The sequence below is a fragment of the Ictalurus furcatus genome, chromosome 24, assembly GCF_023375685.1.
Source record: "Ictalurus furcatus strain D&B chromosome 24, Billie_1.0, whole genome shotgun sequence".
Classification (NCBI taxonomy): domain Eukaryota; kingdom Metazoa; phylum Chordata; class Actinopteri; order Siluriformes; family Ictaluridae; genus Ictalurus; species Ictalurus furcatus.
In genome coordinates this window covers 7,917,303-7,935,343 of record NC_071278.1, presented here as the reverse complement: position 1 = coordinate 7,935,343, position 18,041 = coordinate 7,917,303, and the positions used below count along the sequence as shown (strand labels likewise).

At 37.8% G+C, this 18,041-nt stretch overlaps 1 protein-coding gene across 1 annotated transcript in view; it reads left to right on the top strand.

The window, feature by feature from the left end:
* Positions 1-18,041, top strand: part of csmd3b (CUB and Sushi multiple domains 3b) — a 321,277-nt gene that overhangs the window by 149,707 nt on the left and 153,529 nt on the right. The window contains exons 18-21 of the mRNA XM_053613516.1: positions 6,980-7,149; positions 8,508-8,664; positions 14,254-14,445; positions 16,168-16,294. Of these exons, the coding sequence (XP_053469491.1) occupies positions 6,980-7,149; positions 8,508-8,664; positions 14,254-14,445; positions 16,168-16,294 (646 nt within the window). The remainder of the gene's footprint in view (positions 1-6,979; positions 7,150-8,507; positions 8,665-14,253; positions 14,446-16,167; positions 16,295-18,041) is intronic.

Genomic DNA, 18,041 nt, shown 5'->3' with positions numbered 1-18,041 from the left:
TATACTACCACTACTGCTACTACTGCTGATACTGCTACTATACTACTACTGCTGATACTGCTACTATACTACTACTACTACTACTACTACTACTACTACTACTACTGATACTGCAACTATTCTACTACTACCACTGCTGCTATACTACCACTGCTGATACTATAATACTACTGCTGATAATGCTACTATACTACTACTACTGCTACTACTGCTGATACTGCAATTATACTACTACTGCTGATACTGCTACTATACTACTACTGCTGATACTGCTACTATACTACTACTACTGCTACTACTGCTGAAACTGCAACTATACTACTACTGCTACTACTGCTGCTATACTGCTACTGCTGATACTATACTACTGCTGATAATGCTACTACTGCTGATACTGATACTATACTACTACTGATGCTGCAACTATTCTACTACTACTACTGCTCATAATGCTACTGCTGCTGATACTGCAACTATTCTGCTGCTACTACTATTGCTGATAATGCTACCACTGCTGATACTGCAACTATTCTGCTGCTACTACTACTGCTGATAATGCTACTACTGCTGATAATGCTACTACTGTTGATAATGCTACTACTGCTGATACTGCTACTATACTGCTACTGCTGATACTGCAACTATACTACTACTACTACTGTTGCTATACTACTACTGCTGATAATGCTACTACTGCTGATACTGCTACTATACTATTACTACTACTGCTGATACTACTACTGCTGATACTATACTACTACTGCTGATAATGCTACTACTGTTGATAATGCTACTACTGCTGATACTATACTACTACTGCTGATAATGCTACTACTGCTGATACTGCAACTATACTACTACTGCTGATACTGCAACTATACTACTACTGCTGATACTGCTACTATACTACTACTACTACTACTACTGATACTGCAACTATTCTACTACTACTACTGCTGCTATACTGCTACTGCTGATAATGCTACTACTGCTGATACTGCTACTATACTACTACTGATACTGCAACTATTCTACTACTACTACTGCTCATAATGCTACTACTGCTGATACTGCAACTATTCTGCTGCTACTACTACTGCTGATAATGCTACTACTGCTGATACTGCTACTACTACTGATACTGTAACTATTCTGTTACTACTACTGCTGATACTACTACTGCTGATACTACTACTGCTGACACTATACTACTACTGCTGATACTGCTACTACTGCTGATACTGCTACTATACTACTACTGCTGATACTGCAACTATACTATTACTACTACTGCTGATACTGCTACTATACTATTACTACTACTGCTGATAATACTACTGCTGACACTATACTACTACTGCTGACACTATACTACAACTGCTGATACTACTACTGCTGACACTATACTACTACTGCTGATACTACTACTGCTGACACTATACTGCTACTGCTGATACTGCAACTATACTACCACTACTACTGTTGCTATACTACTACTGCTTATAATGCTACTACTGCTGATACTGCTACTATACTATTACTACTACTGCTGATACTGCTACTATACTATTACTACTACTGCTGATAATACTACTGCTGACACTATACTACTACTGCTGACACTATACTACAACTGCTGATACTACTACTGCTGACACTATACTACTACTGCTGATACTACTACTGCTGACACTATACTGCTACTGCAACTATACTACCACTACTACTGTTGCTATACTACTACTGCTTATAAAGCTACTACTGCTGATACTGCTACTATACTATTACTACTACTGCTGATACTACTACTGCTGATACTATACTTCTACTGCTGATAATGCTACTTCTGCTGATACTGCTACTATACTATTACTACTATTGCTGATACTATACTACTACTGCTGATACTGCTGCTACTGCTGATACTGCTACTACTGCTGATAATGCTACTACTGCTGATACTGCTACTATACTATTACTACTACTGCTTATACTGCTACTATACTATTACTACTACTGCTGATACTATACTACTACTGCTGATAATGCTACTATTGCTGATACTATACTACTACTGCTGATAATGCTACTACTGCTGATACTGCTACTATACTATTACTACTACTGCTGATACTGCTACTATACTATTACTACTACTGCTGATACTATACTACTACTGCTGATAATGCTACTACTGCTGATACTGCTACTATACTATTACTACTACTGCTTATACTGCTACTATACTATTACTACTACTGCTGATACTATACTACTACTGCTGATAATGCTACTATTGCTGATACTATACTACTACTGCTGATAATGCTACTACTGCTGATACTGCTACTATACTATTACTACTACTGCTGATACTGCTACTATACTATTACTACTACTGCTGATACTATACTACTACTGCTGATAATGCTACTACTGCTGATACTGCTACTATACTACTACTGCTGATAATGCTACTACTGCTGATACTGCAACTATACTACTACTGCTGATACTGCTACTATACTACTACTGCTGATACTGCTACTATACTACTACTGCTGATAATGCTACTACTGCTGATACTGCAACTATACTACTACTGCTGATACTGCTACTATACTACTACTGCTGATACTGCTACTATACTACTACTGCTGATACTGCTACTATAATACTACTGCTGATACTGCTACTATACTACTACTGCTGATACTGCTACTATACTACTACTGCTGATACTGCTAACCTCTTTTATAAACAAGCATTTCCATCCACAGAAATGTTTTGTTTTTTGCACCATTCTGTGTAAACTCTAGAGACTGTTGTGAGTGAAAATCACAGGAGATCAACAGTTTATGAAATACTCATAGCAGTTAAAAGTGAAAAGTTATTAAATAAATCTTTAATATTACATAAACATGATATAAGTCCATCACGACTGAAGAGGTGATTTAGTGCTTGGTGATGAACAACGCAATTAAAAACACAGTTAAAAAAAAATAATCATACCATTGAAAGACTAAGGCCAATTTTAAGACATACAGCCTTAGGTTAGTCCCCATAGAGACATACTGTTGTGCTCCACTTTTATCTCCACTGCTGACAATCCCATCTATCTCCCCATCTTAGTAAAGTTGCTAAGTAGGCTAAGCAAAATGACCTGGGGCTCTTCCTGCCTGTGAGTTGACCCTCAAAGTAAGGGAGGAAGTGCTACAAGGAAGGGTTTGAAAATTAATTGTGAACTGCACCTTATATCTTATGGAGTAGAATGGTTACCTGTTAATATGCAGCAAATTAAGGTGCCTCTGCTTTAGATGGACCTCTGTGAGGTATATGAAAGTAAAAATCACATCGGACATGTACACACCCACTGACAGTGTATGAGTGCTATAAAACATGTTGTAAAATAGTTGTTTTATTTTATTATTAGTTTTATTATTTTATTATAATTAGTTTTATAATCTTAAATATACACATAGAGTGAGAAGTATACATATATTGTAGCACATCTAGCAATCTAACAATGACATACAATAGTTGCTTAGTGAAGCTGCAGTGAAGATACAGGCAAAGAAATGTAGCATTATGTTATCCTGTTTAGGTTTTTGCTCACCATCCTTTTTAGTTAGTTTGTGTTCCAAGTTTCCAAATGGAAACAAATGTCACTGTTTGAAAAACACAATCCACCAGAAATAGGCAAGCAGACATTACAATACAAGCACTCTTCGCCCACAGTAAAACCTGTTCGTAGTGGATGTTTGTGTCCAATGACTGTGCTATTTTGAGTCATGCATTGATAAGGATAAAGTGAAATTGCTTCAGTCAGCACATTGGAGAATGATTTTGTGCCCAACAAATGATGTCCTCCTGTGAAGCAAAATAAAGCTGCCCTTGGCTAGCCACTGCTTCAGATTTGCCTTTTATGATAACAAGTAACTGGTTTAGTAACAACACTTCACACTGTTATAGTTTACTTACAGTATAAATATATATATATATAAATATATATATATATATATATATATATATATATATATATATATATATATATATATATATATTCACACTGCAAGTAAACTATAACAGTGTGAAGTGTCGTTCCTTGAATAGATATGCACAAAGTGACAGGTAATTAGTTAGACCTGCATTGGGGACTTTGCCAGATCATTTATTCACACACATTAGGATGCAGACATGGCAAACTCTGGAGATTAAACCCTGCAATGATGGCGCCTCAGAGACTAATGATGGAGGCAGGGACTTCTCTCATCCAAGGTTTCTGTCGCCAGATCTTTTGTAGTTCTAGATGTATTTCTCTAACAGCCGAGAGGTTTGTGTAGGTACTACACTCCCTCCAGCTCCCACTAGCTCACTCGGCCCCCCTAGTCCTCCAGCTACATGCTGGCTTCTCACTCAGTCACTTCCACTAATCATACACACACCTCCTGTGACCTCACACTGGCTTGATGCAGCAGCAAATTGAAATGGGACTGGTAGTGTTCTTTTTTGTGCATCTTATTACAGAGAGAAGCTCTCATTCAAATAGAGCAGTCAGTTTCAGTTGAATAAATGTGAACAGTCACAGCACAGGGACCAACAAAGGGTCCAACATTGGAAGAGGAAGAGAGGCAGTTACAGATCACTTTTTATGTGAAAGGGAAACAACCGTACAGCAAAAAAAAAGTGTACCAGTGTGGCTCCCATAGCATTTATGCACTGTTCTCAGATGTTCTCTCTTCTCTGACAAAAGATGCAGACCATTTCTTTCTTATTTCTGTGGTTAACATAAGCTCAAGATATTTTCACGTTTTATTCTACGACATAAAATACATCAGTAATACCCCACCCATGATTTCTTTAAGCATTTACGTGTCTTGAAAAAGATGGTTGCAAACAAGTGGCTAAATGGGACTACAGAGTTTGTCGGGGACATTGCACGTCAACATGCTGAACACGAAAACAGCCTAGTTGTGTTTATACTCATGCTCTTGCAAACTATTCCAACTAGAACTTTCCAAATTGTAGATTTATCAATTTGTAGTATTTTCCAATTGTATGTGTTTTTAAATAAAGATAGAAAGAGTGGTGGTGATGTTGAAGTCATGCAACAGTGGTCTAGTTTGTTTATAGCCTAACTTTAGCTTTTTACTACTGGCGATTGTATTTAGGCTTCAAAATTCATAAAAGTTGTGAATTTGTGAAGATTGTCTTGATGAACAAAACATGTAAGAATCATAAACTTTTGTTGGTCACAGAGATTATTTTCTGCAATAACCCAAAAGCCAATGGGAAAATCCTGTTTTTTTTGACGAGGGAACAAGGGTGATGCTAACTTCTGGTGAGCATGTTGCATTATGCGTTCTAAAGGCGGGCGTACATGGTGTGAGCCAGTCTTGAGGTCGTGAGCCCCCAGATATGTTACGAATCAGTTATTTGAAAATCGTACAGATGCAATGGTACAGGAGATGATTTTATGACCTGGTGAATTTTCGCACCATTTATCAATTGAGTGCTGCATAAATAAAACATGGTAATGGACAGAAAAATATCTTTATTAGTTTATCTGCATGATCACACTAAATGATGATGTAAGCAGAACATTCTCATTTTCATTAAACACAGATCTAATCGTTATTTGTATAAAAGCAGATATTTGCCTCACACCTCTAGGATTGGGGGTTCGATTCCCACCTCCGCCCTGCGTGGGTGGAGTTTGCATGTTCTTCCTGTGCTTGAGGGCTTTCCTCCAGGTACTCCGGTTACCTCCAACCTCCAAAGACATGTGTTGTAGGCTGATTGGCTTTTCCAAATTGCCCATAGTGTATGAATGAGTGTATGAGTATGTCTATGATTGTGCCCTGCATCCAGGGTGTCCCATGCCTCGTGCCCTGAGTCCCCTGGGATAGGCTCCAGGCTCCCCACAACCCTGTTTAGGATAAGTGGTACAGAAAATGGATGAATGGAATAATAAGAATAAGATTCCAAAACTGGCGTATGGGAGAAACACAAACACTACAGTGTTTACACTTAATTTGCTGACATCATTTATCCCATATAACTTTTTTTTTTCTTGAAAGATCCTAAATTGTTAAGATGCTGAAAACCAACACCATTAGTTTTAGTATTTGAATCTACCTTTTTTGAACTGTATGTTTATTATTACAGAACTATATTTCTTCTGCACTTCATTTCAAGTGACAGCCTGAGTTATTCGTATTCCATTCAGCAGTTTGCTCAGAGTATTACCTACATGGCCTTCTATACACAACTCTAAACAAAATGTGTTTTCCCTGGCTAAACACATGTAAGCTGAAGTATAAAGAGAGAAGAAAAAGATTGTGTCTCTCACTAAAAATTCACATGATCATCATAGGCTGGTTCTTGGAGTGGAGGATGTAAAGGTAATTTACTAAATGGAGGCTGTAACAGAGGTGATTTATTCAAAATGTGACACTGGTAATACCATCATAACATGGCAGAGTGTAGAGGGAAACGACGCAGGGGCATTAAATAAATCAGCCTGGCCGTGAGGCTTTATGTGTCTCCCACTCTCTTGCTGTGATGTGTGCTGTGATGAGTATTAATATATCTGTATGTACTGTTTGTTGTTTGACTGAGTCTATTTTTCACTATTATCTCTAGATTCACCTCCTGCGGTATGATGTTGAATTTCTAACTAACGAAGCAAACCCGGGAATTCAACTTTAGTTTTCAGATTCACCTGTACTCCACATTTATCTTGTTCAAACCAATCAGTCGGCAAACAACTCATATAAGGTCGCATTACAGCTTTTACAATCGCAAAATGTCCATGTGGTGTAGTCATGAGCTCAAGCCTAACTCTGTAGGATGAAATATGACATGTGTAATGGTAGAGTAATTGAATATCTTAATATTATGATGGTAGCTGGCATTTCAATCAGTGAGATATTACAATATTCCACCAATGTTCCATGTTTTTGTTTCTTGTGCCTAGCTGAGTGCGGCTCATCTGTCTTCAACAATGAAGGGATTCTCTTGTCACCAAATTACCCGATGAACTACGACAACAACCATGAGTGCATCTACAGTATCCAAGTGCAGGCTGGGAAAGGAATCAACATATCGGCCAGAACCTTTCATCTGGCCCAGGGGGACATCTTGAAGGTAATTCCATTTTCTCTGCACAGTTCTTGCCCAGGAAAGCCATTTATATGAGTATTCTCTGTAGTCAAGGCATTAGCATACAGTATGCATCGGTGCAGGGGTTGTATTCTAAAGCCCAGAAATTGACTTTACATTTTTAATATTTGTCCCACCACAATTAGCATTAGATGACTGCAGGAACCTTGAGAAATGCTTACCATTTAGTCACTTCTGAATGCATACAAATGGAGTGGCTATATTTAAAGGACATTTCTCAGAGTATCTAGATGGTATAATCAAATCTTTCAAAAAAGTTTTTTTTTTTTTTTTTTTCTAAAACATGAAGCTATTTCCTGGATTAATCTGATTAATTACACCTTACTGTAAATGGAGATTATTTATATCAAGGAAATGACCCATTGGCTTTACAGTGACTTGCATAAGTATACACTCGTCTTGAACTTTTCCACACGTTGTAGCATTACAGCCTTGAACTGAAATTGACTTAATTGGATTGACAGTATATGTCATTAATCTACACTAAAATACTGGAGGGAAAAATCACTGTATTTTGCAGAATTATTAAAAATTAAAAATTAAAAACATAAATGAAGTGATTTAACACTATTGCTATTCATCCCGTGACCCCTAAATTAGTTTGTTGCATCACTTACACTTGGCCTCTTAGTTGCTTCTCTGACTAATGCCCCCTTTACCCGGTCACTGACTTTTGGTGGACGGTCTCCTCTAGACAAAGTTGTAGTTGTCTTATATTCCTCCTATTTTTTTAATAATTAATTTAATGGTGCTCCATGGGATGTTCAAAGTGTTGGATATTTTTTATAAACAAACTCTGATTGATACTTTTCCATAACTTTGTCCCAGGCTTGTTTTTATGGCTGTTTGATCTTCATGATGCTATTTGTTTAGATATGTTCTCTAACAATTTCTTGGACCATCCAGGAATAATTGTATTTATAATGAGATCATGTGTAATTGGACTCAACTTCTGATGGTGACTGATTGCACCAGGACTAATTTAGTTTCATAGCAACGGGATTGAATACTTATGCAATCACAACTTTTAAGTTTTTATTTGTAAATAATTTAGCAAATTATACTGACCTACTCCCCCATTTTTCTCTATAAAGTTTGAATACTTATAAAAGCCACTGTATTATCAGAGTAGTTGCATATCTATATCAGATTCAAAAACGTTATGTATAGGGCTGTGTTGAAAATAAAGATCGTGAACTTGACTACTTGACTTGATTTGGATTACGTTCTGATGTCCATTTGGTCCAACTTGCACTGCTGCCTCAATCAGCTTTATGTTTTCACTTTCATTTATGCTATGTATTATTCCTTATTGCTTGTAGATCTATGATGGTAAAGACAACACAGCCCATGTGCTGGGAGCCTTCACAGGTTCGGCAATGCTGGGCTTGACTCTTATCAGCACTTCCAACCATCTGTGGCTGGAGTTTTACTCAGACACTGAGGCCACAGGAGAAGGATTCAAACTCGTCTACTCTAGTAAGATATTATGCCAACACTTCCACACACAGTATGTAGCATGCAGCACAGCATAGGTAAGCTCTGCCATCTCTATAATCAAAGAAGTAATGAAATCATTCATAATACATTTAGCTTACTTCTCAGGTGAGTCTCTGTGTTAGTGTTGTGTGTTAGTATTAGTGACAGTAACAACATTTTTATTAAAACTGAGTCTAGAGTAGAAAATCATCATCATCTATAGTTTGGTTAGACAATGGTTGTCTGATGTTAGACAAAAGGTTTTAGGGTGAAATATTCCATTCTGTGAAATTGATACTTTCTGCATTATCCTAGCCATAACTTCTCTTGATGCCGCATTTCTCAAAGGTCTTAAAATGCGCTACTGTATATAAGATCAGAGTATGCTGAAGTTATCATTTCACATATGAATTTCCTGCTGTAAGTTATCACTTAAAATACATCTTTCCCCCCAATAAGTCAAGTCAAATGTATTTATAAAGCACATAAAGACAACAGCAGTTAATCAAAAGTGCTGTGCACAACATTAAAATGCATTACATTAAATAACATTATAACACAAGTAATACAAATAAGTTAAAGAGAAGATTAAAAAATATCTAAAGATGGAGCGGACCTCACGTGAAAAGGGAGACTGTTCCAAAATTGGGACCAACCACAGAAAAGGCTCGATCACCCTTTGTCTTAGCACATTCAGTCAAAGCCGCTGATTCACGTGTGTCAAACATGAGTACAGCTAAAAGGTCTCATTTACCAACAAACATCACTGTGGAAGACCGTGCAAAACAATTCCGTGCAAATGCAATTTCGCCAATTCAAGCTGTTTTCCACAAATAAGCAAAAAACTTTCTTTTTTTTAAGTCAGGAAAATCAAGCGTTTTTGGCCACAACAATCACAAAAAACTGCGAAATCCTGTACGGACTGATATGAATCTGAAATGATTAACAGTTGCATAGGAATTATAAACTCTCCAATATTAATTTCCACCCCCTTTCTCAGGTCATGTTAGTAATCTTTGGCCGTTTTCATACAAAAGAAAAAAAAATTACCAAAAAAAGATTAAATAAGCCTACAATGATGTGTCAGATATATTTACAAATCATTTTATGGTAATGATAATTAGAAGTCATTAAAAACACTGTTTGTCCTCCTGCACCGGTCAGTACAGACACGTTCAAACAACGCTGTCAAGCCCGTCCCAGTAAAAGCTGTAGTGTATATACAGTGAGTGTATATATACAGTTGCAATTAAAATTATTCAACCCCCATTGCAAATCAGATTTATTGTCAAAATGTACAGACTTTCAGCTGTTTGCGATGAACAAATCAAACAAAAGCAATTGAAATAGTTCAATACAACGAATGCTTCAAGTGCTTTCCCCAAATTCAACTGAAACCATGACTTATAATGACTTCTCCAGTTTCAAAATTATTCAACCGGCTGAATATAAAATACAGAAAATATATGAAATACCTGGACGGGGCAGAAAAAGGAAGCTATCAACAGCTGCAAGCAGACTTCTGAGAAGGCAGGTTGTGAAAAACTCGAGTGACTGCAAAAGACCTGCAGCAAGACTTGGTGGCAACAGGCACTGAGGTTTTAGTGAGCACAGTAAGGTGCATACTAAACACAGAAGGTTTCCATGCCAGAACTCCAAGACGTACACCATTACTGACCCAAAAGCACAAGAAAACTCGGCTCAAAATCATATAAATAAGCCACAGAAGTTTTGGGATTCTGTTCTGTGGAGCAATGAAACAAAACAAAAATGGAACTTTTCGGCACGATGGATCAGCGGTATGTCTGGAGGAAGAAGAATGAAGAAAGAACACTCCGTTCACAGTCGAGCATGGTGGTGGCTCGGTGATGCTCTGGGGCTGCTTTGTATCCTCTGGCGCTGGAAACCTGCAGTGCGTGGAAGGCAAGATGGATTCATTGACGTATCAGGAAATCCTGTGTGAAAACTTCATGCCGTCTGTGAGGAAGCTGAAACTTGGGCATCATTGGATCTTCCAACAAGACATTGATCCCAAGCATACCTCAAATTCCACCAAGGCTTGGTTGCAGAAGTAGTCCTGGAAGATTCTACAGGGTCATCACAGTCACCTGACTTGAATCCCATAGAAAATCTCTCTTGGGATTTGAAGAATCTATACTAAGGGTTTTTCCTGTAACCACCTTACACTTGGGGGAGGTGGGGGGAGCTTCTGCTTGTCTATTGTAAATATTTTGTAAATCTTCATTTAAACAGACAAGTGGCAGCTTTGCCCCGAGCACCTGGTAGTTATGGAATACCCCTGGATATATGCACACTCCAGTTTCTACCTTAAATAAGTGATTTGTGAAATAACTATATCAAAAATATACTCCACCCCCTGCAGCACGAATATTATTCCTCTTCTGGGTTGGCAGGAGTGTAACATGAGAAGGTACACAGAAGTGAGTTACATATGAACTGCAGAGAAACGTTTGAAATAAAGCTTGTATCTTGGCGTTGAAAGGAAAAGGAAAAACTCTTTAACCCACACTACTATGCTGCTATTTGACCTTTATTGAAGAACAACTTGTAGCAAATACAATAGCCCACACTGGGAAGTTACAGAAAAGAAGGGGACACTTGAAACACATAAAGATTTAGCTAGCTCAGAGGGATTATGAATGAGTGGACGTGAGAAATAAACTTCCCTCTTCACTGACCTTGTCTTCGCCTTTTCAAAGGCAGCTGAGCAAGTGTCCAGTTCACACTTCGCTAATACTATTGTGTCCATGGAATTCAGCAGGGTTTTAGTTGCAGTGAGGGAGAATGCATTAACCTGCTGGTAGGCTATCTTGTTTAAAATCAACTAAATCCCTGTCTGTCTGCAATTCCATTCCACCTGCAGGATTAGCCATTTGAGTGCATAATAAAGGTCAGATAGAGCCATGAGAAGGTGAGGCCGCCACAGTGTGCCCAGACGCTGTAATTTAGCCAGCAAATGAAGACAGGGGAGTGAAGGAAAATGAATTAAAATGGCTTCGTTTATGTAGTCAGGTCTTTTGTGCTGCTAGGAAAGTACTGTTAGACAATGGACTGTGATCAACTTGTAATCAAGCCTGCTGGGCAAAATGTGGTTATTTGGACTGCTTCTCCTCATTGCTCGAAGCACAGAGCTGTCACAGTCCACATGCAGCATACTTTTAAAATAAAGATAGGCTATCTAGGACCTTACATGCAGTAAGGGTTCATTATTATGTCGAGTCAGTTAACTGATCTCTGCATAGCTTCTTGTCATATGACACAGCAACTGCATGTCACAGAGCAGTGATTTGCGCCGAGTGAGAAAACCTTCAAGGTATCAGTAAATAAGAATTGTTAGCAGAATTGTGTTATTATTTGGTTTGTCAAACATGCAGCACAAATGCCCATGCTTCGATTTTTTTTCTGCCTTTTGTGCAGTGAGAGTGTGATAAGAGTAATGATTATGGAAGTTAATAGGAAGTGTTACACAGCAAGTGGGCCTACACTGTTCTAGATGCTGCAGCTCCATTAACCAAGCACTTAATCTTAATTGTGCTGCCTGCTTAGTGAGCGATTGGCTCTGCCCGCACAACACAGTGAGATCTTAACACAAATTGTCTTCTATAACGATTACACTAATGACAGACCTCTTGAGCTCTGACGTCACACAGATAACGTGCCACCAGATTTCACTGATCGTTATAACATCAGCTGAATGAAGGCAGACTTGCATGTTTTATACACTGATATAGATTACGTCATACCTTTTGGTGTAATTAGAATAACTCGAGATTTAACCTTTCCTGCTGTGGTGTTAAACAGAATGATATGTTTATCAACAGTATTACATATGAGTATATGTAAAATAAATACATAAGGAGGAAAATATCCTACCCATAGTGAACTGCAGGGCTTGGACAATAAGAAGTCAGGTCAAAATATTCAGCATTTAATACTAACTTAATCTAGTTAGTCATTATATTTTGTTCACTACATTCTTGGAAGAGTAGATCTTAGGATCTAGTTTATAATCTGAAACACACTGTTGTAGAGCTCTACATAGAACAATCTAGAGTTTATTTATCAAAGTTTATCCCATTCCCCATGTCATCTCTTCAGATTTTACAGTAATACCAATGTAGAATTTGTTTAAAATACAGTAGGAGTGTATCTCCTGTATCTGAGTGGGGTTGGTTCGAAGCCCACCAGCGGATGCCTGAAACCGGATAGTAGCGAAAACTATATACTGTACATACCTATGGTAAAGTTTAAGTTATTATTATTAGGCACAAGAAGACATTAACAACAATAACTAATAATAAAATAGAACAATAATAATAATAAAAGGTATGTGAATGTGCTCTCTCTCTCTAAAATATTTACTGTACTGTACTCACTTTTCTTCTTCTTCTCTTCTGGACAAAGAGATGATTATCATTCCTGGAGGCACCGCACAAGATTTCAATCCTGTTACTCATAACGGCGCACAATTTAAATGATTAATGTTTATTGTATTTCTGGAATTTTCTGTTTAATTTTTTCAGATCGCTGTCAAATGTGGTTTCACTTAACGGGTATGGGGGTTTTACTGTACACATTTTATCTTATCACCATTGTACACAATAAGCACAGCCTAAACATTCATGATAGAAACAGAGCATTGTGTGTTTGGGATCCCAATTGGTGGCATCTTTTTTCCTCAGTTTACCAGTCCACTCATTTTCATTTTTAGTTTTCCTTGTTTCCCTCAGGGCAAATTGAATATAATCTCTAATTTCTGTTATCTACAGTATATACGTATGTATTGAGTCAATAAAGATCATAGTGGTAAAGTTTAGTAGTCATTTAGTCATCTAATATTGCTCCACTTATAGTAAGACTTCAAAATGGGCTTCATTTAGACCCAAACATAACAGAAGGGTTAAAGCCTTAGTCATAGTGACTAAACATTCAAATAAAGAATTGTTCATTTTCGGATGTAGCTAAAGACTATGTTAAACCGTTATCTGAACACACAGTAAATAAGTGTTTACTCTGTAATGATGGCCTTAAACAAAAATATAACTGCTTTGTTATTTTGGCTGTAGCATATGAACTCATCAGCATCTTAGCTTGAGATCATGAATTCATAAAACTATCTTGACTATGATAAAAAGTGACACATCCACTACAACATTCACAGGCTTGTGATACATTTAGTTTGATGTAGGTTGACTGTTTTCCCAAAAGTAACATGGCTGTGGAATTGAAGAGGGCTACTTAAGGGTACAGCTTATGAATTAAAAATAGGAGGTAGGAATGGCGACATATTTCCAAATGATATTATGAGTTGGTGTTGTTACCTAAAATGGAAGTTGTTTGAAAGTGGCATAGACTCTGGTCCTCTAACTATTCAAAATATTACCACATGTCAGGTGGCATTGTAATAGTGTGGCATGTAGCAGGCCAGTGTATCCACTCACATTTCAACACCGTAGTGAGTGTTAATTAAATTAAGAGCAGTGCTGTATTTTCCAACTCATTTAGCTATAAATTTTACTGTCTTTGTCAACAAGTACTTCCATGCATTGTAATCTGTATGTGTTTCAGGCTTTGAGCTGTCACACTGTGAGGATCCTGGCGTGCCCCAGTTTGGCTTCAAGGTAAATGACCAGGGCCACTTCTCTGGCAGCACCATCACCTACAAGTGTGACCCAGGCTACACACTGCATGGCAGCAGCATACTCAAGTGCATGACAGGGGAGAGACGTGCCTGGGACAACCCTCTGCCATCATGTATAGGTAAGATGGTTCCACACAGTAATGACTCACAGAAATGATAGGTAAACTTATGGAAAGTGGAATGAACTTGATCCTCAACCATGTCACATAAAAGTCATCTCTCCATCATTAATGACTGTGTGAATATAAAAATGGCCAGCATTTATGGAATTACAGAACCTTGATATATTTAACCCTTCCACATGTTGACAATGTCACTTGGCGAATTCAACATCGGCGCTAATCTTAGAGCCCCAAATGAGTTATGCAGGCACATAAGGGTTGTGCACAGTTATTCATGTACATTTTGATGGATGGTAATTAGACACTATTGGCCTCTGAAGAGCCAAACATTAGGATGTCCACAGACCTAAGATCAGATGTGCTCAGTGATAGATTTTGAGGAAAAATTAATCGCAAAGCTGTCATCTGAATCTCTAGGTCATGAGAGCATATAGACTCTTGTCTGGCTGACTCTGTCTTAACTTTCTGTTAAAATAAGACACACCCAGGGGTAATGTTTGTTCTTCCTTGCATATAAATGATGGACAGTGTTCCTACCTTGAAGTTTTCAGACTAATATTTTTCAGACAGATCTACCAGCATTAATAATAGATGCTCAATAATGTGAGGGCTGTTTTATTTTCACCATGACGGCTTATCATTATTCTCCCCATTACTCTTCTTTTTTATTGCAGATAAAATATTTAATCTTTTTTTTTTCAACCTCACCCAGTCTGAGGTGTGGATGATGCAATGAGTGTAGATCTAAATTGCTTTCTCTTTCTCAAAATAATATTTATGGAAAGAAAGAATTTAAGGCAATTAAGAAGTTAAGAACTGAGATTGTAAAATATCCATAGTCTAGTCAGCATTGATACTCTTGATACTCTTGTATCAATGATACTCATTGATACAGCACAAATCTGCCACACTGATAATTGAGTTGGGTAAATGTGGGATTGTCTGGGATTCAAACTGAGCTGCACCAGTTTATTTCTGATGCCACTGAGTGGCCAGTCAGTGCAGACGGAGTGCTACAGACATGTGATTGAGCAGCTGCCATGATAAGCCATGAGTGCGGCTCAGTGTTGCTTTGGAGGAGGCTCCTTTAGTGCACTTGTCTAAAAAACACTCTAATGTTCAGATTAATCAAGTCCCGTACTGAACCCTGTTATTCAGGCTTCATTGAACTGTGCGTCCATTGTTTGTCATGTAGATGGCTTATGCAAATGAGGTGGGTTGAAAGAAAATGCTGATGTGGGCTCCATTAGCAAACGATGCCCACCTTCACAAAGGCTCCCAACTAGAAACGTGCACAGTGAGTGCGAGACAGAGTGCAAGGAGGAAGAATAACAGGTGGCGGAGGGGTGAGCCAACAACTGAAGTTAGTTATTAACTGCTGAACTGCTTATGAGAATATAAATGTAAATATGAATCAAGGTGGGTGTTTAGCTCATCTGTCTAAGTCAAAGATGCGGATGTCTAGAACAGGAAGCACTGTATCTCCCTGACATGAGCTGGCCAGTGGCATGCTGAGAAATATATATATATATATATATATATAAAACAATGGGGGAGGAAAAGGCAGTCAGTGGCCTACAGTGTTAACTGAAGTCTACAGGTCCTTTCAAGGGGTTCTGATAGATATATTGTTAGATTCAGCCAGCTTTTGGATTCTACAACTTGTCTTTTATTTCCCTCCTGTGAACTTCTCCTTTCTGTTTCTTCTTCTTCCTCCAGCCGAATGCGGAGGACGTTTTAAAGGCGAGTCATCAGGCCGTATCCTGTCCCCTGGTTACCCGTTCCCTTACGACAACAACTTGCGCTGCACTTGGGTCATCGAGGTCGATTCAGGCAACATCGTCAGGTGCCACTCAGGACTTCCTCACACATGTTCAGAAACGCTCCACCACTCAACACCTCCAAAATCAATACCTTACTAACCCCAGTAGATTCCAAACTGTATATATGTGGCTGTAGTCTGAAACGAGTGCACTATTTATATGCTACTTACATGGCAGAGATGAACATCAATATCTCATCTATATGGAGACAAGCAGACATCAAGGGAGTTGATGCCTGCCTCGCAAATCTCAACTGGCTCAAGTCATTAAGTCAAAATGCAGTTTATAGATTTAGCTATTACAGCTGCATGAGGTTAAAAGCACAGCAACCTTGAAAGCAAGATAATTTGTACATGGCAGCAAAAGCCTTTCTGAAATCAGATATTTATTCATTACTTTTTCATCTATCCTCACATTCTCATACAGACTGATTTGCAGAATTATTATTAAGAGCCGCAGCATAGGCACCGCTGCTTTATCGCACATTTATTGCACTCTGGAGCTCAATGTTAGTGATGAAATAATGTGAGGGCGCTTCATTTGGGTCTGGTCAGTGTGCAGAATTTTGATTTCATCTGCTGAAATCGTTAGCTTTTTATATTAAGTGCTGTGCAATTTCGAAATACAAAATTAGTGTTTGCAGTAAAATGTTTTTCACATAATTTGTTGAAAATTTCTTTAAACACAATAGTTATAGTGGCACAGACACAAGGGCAGCACATTCAGATTTTTTTTACTTTTATAAGATGTTTTTCATAAAATGTCTGAAGATGGACTAAAGTAGTAGAAATGCTATGTAATTTCACACGTTGTGAACCACAAATAAAATTTACATTTATGGCATTTGGCAGACTCTCTTATCCAGAGCAACTTACATTTATCTCATTTATACAGCTGAGCATATGAGGGTTAAGGGCAATGCTGGGATTTGAACTCACGACCTTCCCGTCAGTAGTCTGACATCTGAAACACTGAGCATTAATGTTTCCCTTTATTCTATGGTGACACTGGAACATGGGAAGCTTCACAAGCCAATACCGTTAGGGGAGAAAAAAAGTATTAGAACAGGTTTTCTAATTTAAATCTTATTGGTCAGATGTTGATTAACTGTCTTTAACAGCAGTAGTGACAGTAGTGCCATTTATCTCACGTTAATGCACTGGTTCTAATACTATATTGGTAACAGCCTATTCACTTTGACTTGTATGTTGGACCCTCTATGTAATGTAAGAGATTAAGGAAACTTGTTGTTTAACTAGAAAAACTGTATAAAAATTTATATGGTGAAGTTTTCTGTAAGAAGATGTTTTTTAACATTTATGGAAGTTTCCAGGAGTTTGAGCTTCTCAGTAACATTATAAGCTTTTTTTTATAAGCATTTTTATTTCTCTTAACTTCAAGAGAGAGAAAATAAGCGTCTGGTGAGGGAAAGACTTTAAGTGGTTCAGAAGCAAAATGTGTCATTCATCTGTAATTAAAGAAAAATGTAATTGTTGGCAAATTGCTGTCGTATAAATGGAATAAAACACGTTCTGACATGCTGTTATTTGGAAATAATAAACTTTTTGGGTGAGACACAGCTCTATAATTTCTGGCAGGCTACATCACACCATTCCGACACCATTGCGTTCCTAACATTTTATTTTGTACTTAAATTGTTTACCAATGACTACAAAATAAACTTTGCAAGGGTGACCTTTTTCCTCTACAAAACCTGGAAAATCATCTACAATCCCCCCTCCCCCATCCCCTATTTAAAACCTGTAAATG